The following is a 15,684-nucleotide window of genomic DNA, read 5'->3' as shown; positions in this document are numbered from 1 at the left end:
ATGACGAGAGCCCTGAGTGCAGATGTCTTCCAGGATTTGTTCCTGTTAACCCAGGTAATAGAACTGCTGGCTGTGAGAGAATTTCAGATCAGAAAGTTGCATCAAAAGGTCTGGACAGTCAGATCATCCATTAAACAAGTGGAAAAACTTGTCTGGGAAGATGCTTCATATTCAGATCTGTCACAACAACGAAAGGACTGCGAACAAGCATGTTCGGCGGATGGAAATTGTGAAGTTGCCACTTTCAGTAATGGCCAATGCAGCCTGCAAAAGCTTCCTTTGAGATTTGGGGAGAAGAGATCTCAACACTGATTAAAGAATATTGCTTTCGTCAAGTTACATACACACCCTCTTCAGATGTATTGAGCCCAAAGAGGTGAGAAAGAGCTCCGAAGTGACATCATAACCAAGATTATATTTTCATTTGTTGCTTTTATACTTGTTATTTTGGCAATTTTCGGAATTGTCATTTACAGATACCATTCGTGGTCATATAAAAGAATTCCTGGCAATGGAAACACCAAATATTGTGAAGGTATTGCTCCCCTGTCATTTAGCTATGCAGATATTGAAAAAATGACTGATTGTTTCAAAGAGGAGGTTGGTAGGGGATCTTCAGGAAGAGTCTATAAAGGGACTATGGCCAATCGTCAGAAGTTTGTAGCTGTGCAGAGATTGGAGAAGGTTTTATCTGATGAGGAAAAAGAGTTCTTGACTGAGATAAAAGTAATTGGAAGGACTCATCATAGGAACCTTGTTCGTCTTATAGGCTATTCCTCTAACGGACCCAACAAGGTCTTGGTATACGAGTATATGACAAATGGATCTCTAGCTGATATACTTTTCACACCTGAAAAGCAACCTAACTGGGTTGAAAGACTAGGTATTGCTTGTCAAATTGCTACAGGCATTTTGTATCTTCATGATGAGTGTGAGACTCAAATCATCCATTGTGACATAAAACCTCAAAATATTCTCATAGACGAGAATGGGTGTGCAAAAATTTCTGATTTCGGATTGGCAAAGTTATTGAAACCAGACCAAACTAACACCTTTACTGGAATTAGAGGAACAAGAGGATATGTTGCACCGGAGTGGCATCGAAATATGCCCATTACAATCAAAGCAGATGTTTATAGCTTTGGAGTTGTGTTACTAGAGATCATATGTCGACGAAGAAGCATGGACCAGAATCTTCCACAGGATCAAGTTATTCTTGAAGATTGGGTTTACCAATGTTTTGAGACGGGTGAGCTGAGTCAATTAGTAGAAGATGAACAAGTGGAGCTCAAACAATTGGAGAGAATGATTAAAGTTGCCCTTTGGTGTATTCTTGATGAACCATCATTGCGCCCATCAATGAAGAAAGTTTTACTCATGTTGGAAGGGACTGTTGACATTCCAATTCCTCCAAATCCTACTTCTTATCTTAGCTGCATCTAGGTTACATGCGTTTGTTTTAATTTGTCTGTGTCGTTAGCCCCTTTAAGTATCATTTTACATATAGGAAATAAAATATAAACCAGTATTGCAATGTGCTCTGTAAATTTTTAGGTTCGGGGGTGTTGTGTTTTAGAATCTGTTCTTATATATCCCTATTATGTAATGAAAATTTTCAGATTTTTAAAAATTCCTGCAACACTTTCAGTCTCCTTACTTGGGGAATCTCGTGCGCGACCCTGAGCTGAAATCACTGTCAACATTACTAAAGCTTTTACTTCTTTCATATGTGCATATTTATGTTATGTAAAACATCTATAGTCAGATTTCCTTTTATGTAAATGCAATGTAGTAACACTTTCTTTTGATGCAAGCTATTTAGTAGAGTATGTTGAACACGTTAAGATACAAAAGTAGAGATAAATGCAATAAAGAAATTAAAAAAAAAAAAAAAAAAAACTACAGGAATTCTCATGTGCATAAATCCCATTTAAAAAAAAAAAAAAAACAAATTCAGACTTCATTAAGACGCCAATAATAAACACTAAACGACATATTTTCATGGTTTTTTATGCAAAAATTATTATTTTAATTATTTAACCGACCCAATATTAGTTTGTAAAGAAAGTTAGAACTTAAAAAACAACTAAACCAGGTAATTGTAAGAAATATTTTAAAAACAAAATACAATCAATTTCAGCTTTAGTACAATGTTCTTTGGCTNAGCCGACAGTTTGGACTAGGTTTTCTTCATGAACTTTGTGTTTTGCCGTTCTTTACGGTTAATTGTCTGCTTAATTGATGTGTTATTGAAATTAATTAAAACTGCTCTTCACAAACTGTGAAACACATGACTCTCTGATACACAACAAATTAATAAATATTTATCTAAAGATTTTGTCAGTAAGATAATGTTTAAAAATAATCAATCAAAATCTCAATCTTCTCCAAATTATAATCAATGAATTTATTTATTTATTTTACACCCGACCCGCGGGGAATTCGAGGATTATATTACTTTTACTCTACTTATTCTTTTGGACTCGAATTTTTTATTTATATATATATATATATATATATATATATTTGGGCTATGACTTATCTAAATTTGAACATTTTCATACTATCAATTTTTATTATATATAATAATAGAGAACATATTTAGAACCTAATAATTGTCATAAGTATATAACAATTAAAAATACTGTATGTTTTAACTTTTTGCTTATAGATCTTAACTTTTTTGCTTATATAATTTATGTTAGAAAATAATATGTTTTAATTTGCCACCAAAATATTTAAAAATACAATTCTTATTCCATAATTACAAGATTATTTCCTTATTTTAATTTATAATGAAAGATTTTTATTGATGGATTTTAAGATCCATAATTAACTTATTTCTAAATCTTCATTATTAATTTACTTTTTTTAGACTCTCTTCATTTAAAAAATAAAAAACCTTAAAATTCATTTTTATTTTTGTCTCTTGATCTACTGAGTAATATATTTTTTTGAATTAAAATAGAAAAAAATAATTTTACTAATCATCCACCAAATAATATATATATTTGGGCCGGGCCGAGAACGTGTTCACCTCTGTCACCGACCTGTTATATAATTAATTCAGAGAATCTCTGCCCCATTTGGGGTGAGGTAGGGAAAAGGCTCATCCCTACATAAACTTTGAAGATGTGAAGAATATATATATATATATATGTATAAATTTTGAAGTAAAGAATATGGGGGTATAAAAAGGTAATTGAAAATAGGTTATGTAAATGGGTAGGGATATAATTATAAATAATATATAAAGAGAATGATGTCAAGACAATTAAAAACTCCATTAAGTGAAAAGTAAAAAACTATAGCTCTTTCAATTAACTGAATTTTAAGAAAGAAGACTGAAAAATAGAAATTAAGTTGAAAAAAGTAATACACGAATAAGGTTTTATCAACTAAATAAATGGAATTACACGGATTTCAAAAAAACAAATAAATTCCAATATGAGTTTGCTTCTTTAATGATAATTTCAACAAGTTAGTCATAAATTGTTGAAATCATGTTCACTCACAAACCCAAAAGCAACAGCGCAGCGGGAGTCAGGATTTTATTTAATATCAGAATCTCAATCTCTACCAGAATGAGCTCATAAACCTGAGGAAAAGCACTTTGCCAGTTTTTTAACATCTGATAATTGAATATGTAAATAACTCAAATTAAACTATGCTATATTTTTAAAATTTGAACGTCCTCATATTGTTTTGCAGGCGTCACTTTCATTTTCAATATTGAAAATTATCTTATTAGAGCCCCTTTAAATCTCTCTACTTATCAAACATAAAAAACGTGACTCATAATATGTCAACCATAACATTGATAATTGAATATGTAAATAACTCAAATGACGTGCATGAATCATTTAACTCCATAAAATTGCAATAAAACACAGCGGCCCAGTTTAATTTTCCATATTTCTTGATTGATTTTGCATGCAATAAACAAAACATTTCGATATAAAATGGGTGCGATTTATTTATTNATTTGAACGTCCTGATATTGTTTTGCAGGCGTCACTTTCATTTTCAATATTGAAAACTATCACACTATCTTATTAGAGCTCCTTTAAATCTCTCCACTTATCAAACATAAAAAACGTGACTCATAATATGTCAACCATAACATTCACTCAAAAATGGTTATGTGAAATTTATTTGTATATGACGTGCATGAATCATTTAACTCCATAAAATTGCAATAAAACACAGCGGCCCAGTTTAATTTTCCATATTTCTTGATTGATTTTGCATGCAATAAACAAAACATTTCGATATAAAATGGGTGCGATTTATTTATTTAAAAAAGTCTAATCAGAGGCAGGCATCCATGTTGAGTCAATTTAATTGCAGGAAGGGTCCTTGTAGGCACCCACAGACAAAGCGACGGCTCAGAGCCTCAGACAACATTTGGGCCCCCATCATGTGATCCTCTGACAATTCTGGCTCAACTATGATATACAATTAAATTTACTTGATCAAGTCATCAAGTACTGTAATTACAGTGACAATGGGGATCCATCCACTAACAAGTTATTGCAAGATATATTTTTACTCCCTAGTTCCCACTTCAGCTACTGATCAATTATTCTAACTGCACTTCTTCAACATCCTTCCATGTCCCGCCACTTCAGGTAAACCAGACCTGCACGATAATGAGTGTATGCCCCGGCCACAACCAATATGTGAAAGAGCTGATGGCTATGCCCAGCAATGTCAAATTTCCCAGGCATCCATCGTTCTGGAATCCTTGTGGCATAAACCAGTGCTCCTATCCCATATAATACCCCCATTAGAATCTCATACCCAGTTGTGTGGAGAGCCTCAGGCTGGTGCCAGAACATGATAACCTTGTGCAGAATTGGTGCCACCCCGGATAAGCCCATGCCGAAGAAGAGTGATGCACGAATGGTACGGAATTCAGGATTCTGAAATACTGGTAGGAGAGAAAACAAGACTGTAGCAATTCCCAGAACTGTTATAAATCCCATGTAGAGGTTGCAAAAGAAGGGATTACACATAAAAGAATAGTAGACAGGAGGGTAGAAGGAGGTAGATATAAGAGCTGCTATTCCTGCATAATCAAGCCTGAGCATAATGTATGATAATCGCTCGGAGTGGCATGAGAGAAGGTGGCACGTGCTGCTTGACAGCAAGCAAAACATGGCCCCACCCATGAAAGCAAAAAATGGCCACCTTGTTATCGGTCTGACCATCAAAGGTGCTATTATGTTCGCTACATCCTCCTTCACGGTGCGCTGCGTTAGTCAAAAGTAAAAGAGTAATTAGCTGCATGAAACTCCCTGGATGAAATAACTGAATCAATAGTAAAAAGTTCGATTTTTACGACTAAGATCGGTTCAATAAACATGGAACCCAAAAACAATACTAAAACTCTTAACATGTCCTATTGTATGTAACATGGATCCAAATATAATCAAAAGTACGGATACCAATGCAGACACATTCTATGACAGCAGATTTGAGCACAAGATTTCTCAGTCAAACTGACTGGAACACCATGTAAGTAACAACTACATCAAAAAACTTAAAAGTTAGTAGATAAGTGCCGACACTAGTATATTTCTACACTAACAAGAACTCCAACTACAGAAGCAAAATTACTAGAAGGCACAAACTGCACGGGCAAGCATATCTTTCAAAGAAATTAGACACTCTTCGCATGATCCTTTAGATACATAAGCAGAAAGGTCAAAGTTGTAGCCTCAAATGACAAAGAGATCTTGCATCCAAACATCACCATTGGTAACACTTGATTAGATCTTCACATAATATCAATTCAGTAAAAGCTTCTACTAATAGTATCCAACTCCGAGCTCATAATGCCCTTACTAGAAATCATAAAGCTTCAAGTATGTGTCAATCAACACAGCCTTAATTTAAAATGCTGAAAGACTTCAATATCAGAATTAAAATGCATCCCCAATATTTCAGGATTGATTAAAAATGCCTTTCAAGCCCTTAATCATGAGAAGTTCCAAAGTCAGAAGGCTCAGACAGATGGAAAGGCACAGTTTTACACACACTTTTAGAACACAACTAATGTAACATCAGCAATACTTCAAGAGAAAAGTTACTGAGACAATGCCAACACTCTCATACAACATCAAGAAGATAAAGAATAAGATTCTTCACAGATTTGCAACTCTGATGTTGTACAATGCATGGACAGCAATCAAAAGAATTTCAACAATAAGTGACACAGCTGTTATATGCACACACCAAAGGAGACTTTAGGTAAACCTCTCAAAAGTATGCATGCACAACTCTGTGAGAAAATACAAGTTGAACTCTACATTTCCTCCAACCAATGTGTAATGCCTTAACACATCAACAAGGGCACAGTAACTCAACCTTTCCAGGCCATTTCTTCAAGTTAAAAGTCATGTTTTCCATTAAAGCATGCAATCCATGACTAATTATACAATATATAAATATTGCAAATATTATGGCACCGAATAAGCAGCAGAATGGATAACCCTGCCTGTGCTGAGTTGAAGAAATTTAGGCATGAAACCTTTTTACTATACAATAATGTTACACTAATAAAGTTGGGATCCTAATTATTCATTCCGGCTTATGTGTGGTCGTTAATATGGGAACAACACAAAGGATGATACCATAAGTGATATAGCTAGCCAAATTAGCTACCACATCATTTGGACAGAAAGTTGGATCCTAATTTTGTAAGTATTAACATTATCTTTTGCTATATTCCGCCACATCGCCAGTTTCTACAACTAAAAAGGATCATACGGAAAGTTAAAACATAAAGAATCGCAATTAATAAAATACCAAAATCATGCAACTGTATAGTAATCTCAAAAATTAGCCATCAGCCTTGAAGCATTACCAGAACACAAACTTCAGTGTTGTTTCCATGGGAGAATCTCTCGGGCAAACAATTATATAAATGTTCCATGACATGCCAACTCAAAAGTGATGGAAGTAAATCCATTGAAGGCAATGTAGTCTTTAACTCTTCCCTAAGTTTATGCAGATTGGGCATATTTGGTAAAGAAGGAAGGCATGTTGAGAGTTCTGTGCGCAATTTGTGCAGATCTGTATTTTTCAACACCTCAGGAAAATGTTGTAGAGAATGAAGATCAACCACCCTTGGAACCTTCATTGCAGTATATATAGTAAGAGCAAGGAAAATGAAGAATCCAATCAAATGCCTGCAACACATAACAAAATTATGCTTCAAAAAAGCTATAGTAGGAAAACTCATTCCCTAAACCAAGTATCAAGTAATGAGTAGTCCAACAACTTGTTTTTTAAAGTTTAAGATTACGTGTCATTGGAAGAGACACATACATCTCAATATCTCATAGCTGTTAATCCTTGGATAGCTTAAAAACTAATCTCATAGCAACATTTTAACAACATTCAACTTATAAACAAGTATATTAAATCACAAGTTTATTAAAAAAAGAAAAAAACTACAGTAGTGTTTTGTTAGAAATAACTGGAATACTTCAACCCAAAATTTTTTAGTAAAATAATTTCCTCCTAACCGTAGTTTCAGTGAGATTTTCTAGTTTCCAAGGAATCACTGAAACAAAGATTGCAAGATAAACATTCTGAACCACAATTTTTTATCTAATTTTTCATTTTAATCAATTTGAAAAATAAACAAAACTTAACATGATATGATATCTACAAATTAAGTTTCCAATTGCAGAGCGAGCAGGGGGTCCAAGTTATCTCTTATAACTTAGCCTTACAGATAAAGGTAACCAAGACCTTTGGATTCTCATAGTAATTACAAATGGTATGATATCTGGAACCAAAGACATATAAATAAAAATAAGTTGGAGCAAATGAGTGATTTGGATACAACAGTTTTCTTTTTCTTTTCTTTATGAATAAATACAAGTCACTCGAAAATTTGTTGCCACACAGAAGTTAGAGTAGGTTTCTTCCAACATTAATAGCGTAGCAGATAATGTTTAAAGATAGTCTCTGTTTCCAGCACTGAATATATCCACATTTATTTAAAGTAATGGAGGGGAAATCAATTTCCTTCACTTCCCTTGTATTATCTTACCCTCCTATGATTATCTTCTAATGTCTGATTCATCTTCCCAAACATATGTTGAAGAAGTATGAAGAAGCATAAGTAAAAGCAAAAGTAGAGTTTTTCTTTTCTTTCGGAAAATTCATTCCTTTTCTCTTGCAAATGGAAACATTCAACACAAAATTAATAAATAAATTCCTGTCCTCGTAAGAAGAGCAGAAATTAAAACTATTTGACAGATCTACCATGCCTCTTAGCTTATTATGAAATATTTTTAACAGAAAAGAATCCAATCAATTCAGATATAACAAGCAAAAAAACTTACAAGATAAATCATCCTCAATTCTGTTATAAACTGAAAATACAGATGAATAGAAGAGAAACTTACGTCCAAACGTTCAATGTCTCATTATGGATGGTGAATATACTAAGCAAAATCTGCTTCAAAGGCCACTCTGATCTATAATGACCCACAATGTACTCATTATCCCTTAAATACCCAGGCAAAGAATGATATTCTACCAGCTGGTACTTCACTTTGTTCCACAATCTTCTCGTTTTCCCTTCCTTTGAAGAAGATTCTCCATTGTGAATTGTTTTACCTGACACTTCCCTGTGCTCACAACTTTGTTGCACACCACTCATTCTCTGTTCACAATTATCAATGAAAGGCATTAGCTAAAACAAAATTACTCTCAGCTTGTAAGCTGAAAAATGTCAAAATCAGAACTAAAAAAGAAAATTAAAAATTTGAACTCCAGATTTTTTATATGTAACAAATTCGTGGCTCCCAAAAGCTTCATTTAACTAATCATCATATGCAACTTCACAGCTAGGTGTAATCAAGTTAGGATTGTCAATAATTTACAAAATCCAACTGTTTTCATCTTCAATGTAACATAAATTTATAATCAATGGAAGAATGAAATATACGAAGTATAAATGTTCTGCTTTCCAATTTACAGTATTTTTTTTTCTAATTTTCCTTGTCTTTTCAAACAACCAAACATATGATCAGCAAATAAAGAAATGGTTGAAAGAAAGTACCTAAATTGAAGAAGAAGAACAAGAACAAGAAGCTGAAACTGAAAACCCAGACGGGGTCTATTCAGAGATCATATAATAACATATATAATAAAGAAAAGAAAAGAACGTTATAGAAAGTAGAAAATATCTTGGGGCTAGATTGCAAACAACGCACGCTATTGGTATCTTAGACTGTAATCAAAGAAAAATCAAAAACAGGAGCACAATATTGAATTGTCGACGTTATGAGAGTGACAGCTTCTTCTGAAGAAAAGAGAGAGGGACAGAAAGATCCGATGACGAGATGCGGAGATGCCAATGATGTTCTTGTTCTTGTTTTAATTCTTTATTAGAGAGAGATTTTTAATTAATCAGCGTGAGATTTGCTGGACCCCTCCAAATTTGGATAATTGCAGTTCATCTCACCAAATTTGGAAGCAATTTATGAGCAGTGGGGTGCATGCATTACAGAAATCAAACATATAAGGATTAAATAAAAATCTTGGGCGTACACAAAATGGAGGTATTTTTTTTTTTCAGTTATCTCCACTGTCTCTTGCGTATGATTTTATTAATTAATACGTGTATGGCTACGAGATGCCCACCAACATCCTTATAATTTCAACCTAAATGATTGAAATGGATTCAGTTTTCCGAATTATAATAAAATATTTATTATTGGGACATTTTGTGCTAACATTGTATATGTAATGGTGGGCTTTTGACGCATCAAGATTGTTATCATATTATAAAAATTATTTTTAAAAAATATGTTCTATATTGCTTGTAAAACATAATCTGCTAGCCACGTTATATGAGATTATGAGTTGTAACAAAACTTCTTGGATTATCTTATTAACACGTACACCCTGCCACATACTGCCATCAGTGTCGTGACGTGCTTATAAATTAGTTTGGATGTTTTCAATTAAAGCATTTTCTGAATAGGGAGAGCGTTTGCCGCGGCCCATGGGGATCTGGCCCAAATGGGGGCTGAGAATCCCAAAAAATGCCGGGAATGGTCCTAAAAAACTCTGCCACCGGGGACGCGCCAGGGGAGGGATTGCCCGTCTTTTTTTATCGAGAATTTTATATTTTTTTTTTCTTTTATGAGATTGTATATAAAATTATAGTTTAAATCATAATTTTAACTTTTAAGTAATATATCTAAATTTATGATATTTATTTTTATAATACTTTTTAATATTTATGTTAAATTTATATAAAAAATAATTTAAATGAGGGAGTCTAATAATTAAATACATATATTATTAGTTTGTGAATTTCACAAAGTAATAATACGTGCCTCAAAAATAAATTTGATTAGATTATTACAATTTACCAAACCAATATAAAAATATACACAATTGCTTAACGACTTACAAATTACACAAATTTAATTATCATTATAATTGATTAATTGAAATATTCTCCATCGAGGATAAATCTCTATGAAGCCCCGGTCGTCGGGTCGGGTCGGGTCAAGGATGGGAGTGATTCCATCCCCACGGGTCGGGGATAGTCATGAGAATTGTCCCCGTCAGCGGGGACGATCATGAGAGTGGATATCGAGGACAGGGAACAACGTCCCCGGCACCGACCTGGCCTGCGCCCATCCCTATTTTTGAATATACTCGGTATTATATTTGAAAAATAATATTATGAAAATGAAAATACTAAATGCATTCAGATGTAGTAGAGTTTTAGTACAATGACAATTATGCATAAAAATAAGGGTTGACACACGCTGACTTCATTTCCAATAAGGGCGGCTGACACGCGTTGACGTCATCTCCACCAATTAGGACTAGTCTCTCCACTAATCAGAATTCGACATGCACCCAAAGACAATAAGAATATTAGCTGCACATCTATCCAAACCTTATTTAATTTAAGGATGTACATGGGAGTTCTCAACGAATGAGAAGGCAGGAATAATCTTCACAATATCAGGCCACTTGCAAAAATCACTCATTACCTTGAACAAAAGGGGTATAAATAGGTAGCTTTCTCTCACAAAATAGAGGTTAGAAACAAATGAATTTCACAAAGCAAATAGCAAGAATACACTAATAGAAAGAGACCGACTTAACATTTTCTTAGAACACAAACACTTGTAATCCTAGATCGCAAATCTCATCCTTTGTCAACTTGTGCAACAATCAGAAATAAACACTCATATAAACAAATACAGTGAATGTAGAAATCACTTTTAAGCATCTGAACCATTATAAAAATTCTCATCTATAATCTATTCACATATAACTTCTTAACACTTTACACGTGCGAAGTCGTTAGTGTAAAAAATAAGCATCAACAATAACAAAATTACGTTTTTGATATATAATTATTAAAACATTTTAATTGTATTATTAATAACTTTTAAAAATATATTCAAATTGTTGATACGAAATAATAATTCAATGTTTGATAATAATTTTTGAAAAATAAAAAATTGAGAAAGTAATATTAAAAATGCTGTAACTGCTTTCAATATTTTATTTGTTAAGTTGAAAAAACATGGTGATTTTATGAAAACAAAGAAACAAGTAATACTAACGCTCTCCTCTTCGCTGGACTGCTGAGGTGATTGCAGTTTTTGCTGGCTGGGGCACGGCTTTCCTGGTTTCTGTTTTGTAAGGTCCTTCGCTGCTGCGGTGATGTTAAACCGCCTTCGCTCTCTCATCAAAGATGATTAATGGGCTTATAAAAGAGTAACCAGCTGGGTATTAATTCCATTAATGGGCCTTGTACTGGCAAACGAGAAAGGCAATAACATAACAGCCTCATTATTCCTCCTTTATTTTTACTTTTGTCCATCATTTATTTTATATCATATTTTCACACTTCCTAAAATTATCTTTTAATTTATATTTTATTACAACAATAACCTCTTATTACACTAATTTTTCTAATTTTATTAGCCTTAATTAATTAGCGCCAATAATTTTTAGTCTTGGGCCGGTAGTCAGGCCTGGTCTGCAATCAACCTAGTGCCCAATTTGCCTTCATGCGGGCTTGAAAGCGATCTGTTCTCTGCCGCACCAGCGCCTCAAACTACAGGTATGCTATGCCCAATTTGCCAAAAAAAATTGTTTAAAGTGGAGATTTGGGAATACAACTATACATGTTTGCTAAAATAAGGAGAAAACTAATAGGAAGCGTTTCTTTTAATTCGACTATTATCGTATTTGATTGTCAAAAAATAAAATATTTTGGTATTCTTCTAATACCAATAGTGATTATTGTAGGTGATACGGAGGGTAATCTGATTATTGACTGAAAATATTTTTTTTTATTACCGGGGTAATCCACTATTCATACTAATTTTACCCATAATTAATAAATATTTTAGACACAAATGTCCTCATATGTCTACCAAATAATAATTGGCTCAAATTAGCAAAATAACTTATGTAACCTCATAAATTTTTTTTTGGACAAAAATGCCCTCACTATTTACATGAATAATACCTAAAATATCTCCAACCACCCAAGACAATTGTAGGCCACCGACAATCGTCTTGGATGGCTAGAGGTATTTTGTTAAATTTTAAACTTTTGTTGTGACTGTAGTGTTTTAGCTAAATTATCAAATATAGGAAATTAAAAGTAATATTCTAAATAACAATATTAAAAATGAAAGATAATTTAATAAAAGTCTCTTTGATAATATTTTATTCCCTCGAATCAAACATATTAATTATTTATATTCACAAATATAACTAAACATATTAATATAATATTCTTAATTAATTTTTAAGATAATTTATCTTTTTATTAATATAACATTCTCAATAATATAATATTTTAAAACCAAAAGCTATCTAAGTCAGGAATTATAATTGGACATACAAAATTTGGGTAATTTTTCCTCTCCATTTTAGTGAAATATTGCCCTATTTCCATGTTACATCTTGTCAGTTAGCCCTTGAGTTATGTCACATCCATGTCTTATTAGGCTTGTCTTATTGCTAAAACCAGTAAATCTATCTCTTGTTTGGAAGGAAGTCTGAATCAGACCTTGATTTTAAATTTTAAACGGCTAGTGTTAAAAGATCATAACACGAGAGATCATAACACGAGAAAAATTGTAAAAGTAACCTCTTTCTAAATTAAAATTGGATCCAAAAATCTATTATAAGTTTGCAAATAATGATGATGAAATAATTGTAGATAATACTGTCAGAGTAGCCCCACCACCACCTTATGTGAAATGAACTTCCGATTGAGGACCTGAATTTTGACTCATCAAACACTATCGATGCAAAGAGAAACTTCCTATTTCACATCAATCTTTGTACAAAACCAACGTACACTCGTGACAGAATAAAGTGCAGTCTAAAGACTCTAAACAAGCAAAAAGGACCTTTAGATCATCATTAATCGTTGGCTCTTTACCCACGATCCTTCCTTGTTTCTGTCTTTTACTTCTCATATGTTTCATGTTTCCATCTAAATTATTTGAAACAATACCAACTTACATGATTAAACATAAACTTTTTAGTCCAAATTATTGATGCATGCAACTGTTTCTTGGTATATTGCCATAATCTTAAACGTCAGAAAGTTCTGTTGTATCAGAACGCACCAATAACTGTGTACGATAATCACATATAGCACAATTTTTTTTCTGTCAGAAATGTGGATGTTTGGTCAGTTTCTTAACATTTGCCGGAACTTTGGAATAATTCATACTAACATTATTGATCATATATATGGAGAAGCATATATATATGTACAGGTACCGAATTGGTTTGCATAACTTTCTTGTTAATATTAGTTGTTTTCAAACATATTCATTATGTGGAAGACATCAATTTTCATGAAGTAAAACTGGTCAAGCATCAAGTGAAAAATGGCAAGCATAATAATTGTTTAATGGCAATAACCAATTCCACTATGTCAAGTCAAACACAATCCAACGTACACTCAAACGCAAAAAAAATCATATTCTTACAGATTGCAACTTTTCGGGAAAGAATAAAACCAAATACAAACTAGATATTTATCTTCCCCAGAGTCTTAGCACTTATTTCTGAGCAAGCCTTTGTCGATTTTGTCTCATCATCACCCCTTCCCAGGAGAGACACTCCGAGCTTATCATTTGACGGTACACAATGCTCCAGTTTTTGTAGTTTAATCTGTAGCAGTTGGGACATGTTCCTTTTTACAAGACTGTAACATCTTTTCACCATATCCTGTTACAATGAGATTATGACAAAGAATTTTTTTATCTGGTTAAAAGTGAAAAATAAACAAAACACATCATTGAAACAGTCTTCTTGTTTGGTAAAATTTAGTGCAAACAATCAACAATGCAACAAAACTATATGTTACTTTTGATTTTACATATAGAAACTGAAGCATAGTAGATGACTTACTTTGTTCAGTCTTTTGTGCAGGCACTCCAACTTGTGATCATCAACAGGCTGATTTGTGACCCACAGCACCACAGCTGCAGCGGTTGTAGATGGAGGATAATCCAAGAAATCAATCACTGTTTAAAAATAGCCACATTATTGAGTCTTGAGAATGAAGGACAGAAAGATTTAAATCAGTCTGGGAATTAAATCACCTCTACTTGTACTGATAATAAGATCCGAGGCAGCAGAGATCACAGAGCTGAATCCATTACTATGTTGGGGACTCGAACAATATGAAATTTTAGAAATGAAATAATGTAAAAAATCGAAAGGTGTTATGCTGCGCAATCGCCACTTGAGACTGCTCCCAACAAGAAGCTCCATCCTTTGAACCGTTTTGGGCTTGAACAAGAATCTGGGTTCTATTAGTTGCAGGTCTAAGAGAAGTGGGACACTTGTTTCCTCCATTTTTGCAGCTAGAGATAGACACGCTACTGATAAAAGCCGCCAGTGCCATTCTTTCCCAGTCAAATTATGGGACAAGACGAAACGATCCAAATAATTCACAGAAAGATACGCGGTTTCAGGCTGAAATCGATAATGAGAATGCACCTGCAATGTATATAATTTACAAAAACAAAAAGAATTCCATTCGAGGTACACAATAAATGAAGCGAAATAGCACGTACCTTCAACATCCATTTGATTGCCTCTTGACGAGAAGTGACAATCCCTGGAAGTTTACCATACTTGGAAAATAATTCATGTCCTTGCAATTGATCAAGCTCAGAGTCGAAAATACTAACAATGTAATTCTCTTCGTCGTCATCAACGTGAACAAAAGAACCACAAGATTCAAAGTCGTCACAAATGTCAGCATCTAATGAAACCAAGTCGCCGGCTTCTTCTGTGCAGTACAAGAAGTTACAAGTTGGGGACAGAGACATTGAAGATGATATGGTGAATGTGAATCTCTAGTAAATAAATATCATCTTCAATTACTTCTCTATCTTTCAGAAAAAGTTCAGAGATTTATGCAGTGATAGTTGTGTCGGGTTCCTAGCTATTTGTAGTGGAGCTTTGTTAGTCAAAATCAGAGTTACACTTAGGTTAGGTGCTGATGTGGCAGGAAGAGTAGGCCTCTACTGATTTTTGTACGAAACTTCGTTGCACTGATGCCATGTGATGTAGGGACGTCATCAATCCTGAGATGTGGAAAAAAAGTTTAGTGTTATGGTTTGAAGAAGAGGAAGA

General features: G+C 33.5%; 3 protein-coding genes across 4 annotated transcripts; 1 reads left to right on the top strand and 2 right to left on the bottom strand.

The window, feature by feature from the left end:
- LOC116129009 (G-type lectin S-receptor-like serine/threonine-protein kinase LECRK3) lies at positions 1-1,443 on the top strand. The gene is made up of 3 exons (XM_031414783.1): positions 1-54; positions 264-376; positions 477-1,443. Exons 1-3 carry the CDS (start codon positions 1-3, stop codon positions 1,441-1,443), a joined length of 1,134 nt encoding a protein of 377 aa, XP_031270643.1.
- A 2,823-nt stretch (positions 1,444-4,266) lies between these two features.
- On the bottom strand, positions 4,267-9,506 carry LOC116124686 (heptahelical transmembrane protein 4-like). Of its 2 annotated transcripts, XM_031410516.1 has the most exons (5): positions 9,240-9,506; positions 9,086-9,123; positions 8,427-8,686; positions 6,872-7,196; positions 4,267-5,255 (listed from the first exon to the last, which is right to left on the bottom strand). In XM_031410516.1, exons 3-5 carry the CDS (start codon positions 8,681-8,683, stop codon positions 4,602-4,604), a joined length of 1,236 nt encoding a protein of 411 aa, XP_031266376.1. In that variant the 5' UTR covers positions 8,684-8,686; positions 9,086-9,123; positions 9,240-9,506; the 3' UTR covers positions 4,267-4,601. The 2 variants fall into 2 exon arrangements, with proteins under 2 accessions (XP_031266376.1, XP_031266311.1); XM_031410451.1 differs by having other exon boundaries at positions 9,086-9,505.
- A 4,558-nt stretch (positions 9,507-14,064) lies between these two features.
- On the bottom strand, positions 14,065-15,453 carry LOC116128917 (cyclin-D4-1-like). Its single transcript, XM_031414696.1, has 4 exons — positions 15,120-15,453; positions 14,643-15,042; positions 14,449-14,564; positions 14,065-14,265 (listed from the first exon to the last, which is right to left on the bottom strand). The coding sequence occupies exons 1-4, from the start codon at positions 15,375-15,377 to the stop codon at positions 14,065-14,067; spliced, it is 975 nt and encodes a 324-aa protein (XP_031270556.1). The 5' UTR covers positions 15,378-15,453.
- Positions 15,454-15,684: the final 231 nt, after the last annotated feature.

This window comes from Pistacia vera, unplaced genomic scaffold, assembly GCF_008641045.1.
Source record: "Pistacia vera cultivar Batoury unplaced genomic scaffold, PisVer_v2 Contig100, whole genome shotgun sequence".
In the NCBI taxonomy this organism is placed as follows: Eukaryota; Viridiplantae; Streptophyta; class Magnoliopsida; order Sapindales; family Anacardiaceae; genus Pistacia; species Pistacia vera.
Note: the sequence above shows the minus strand (reverse complement) of the source record. Positions and strands in the feature narration are given on the sequence as shown.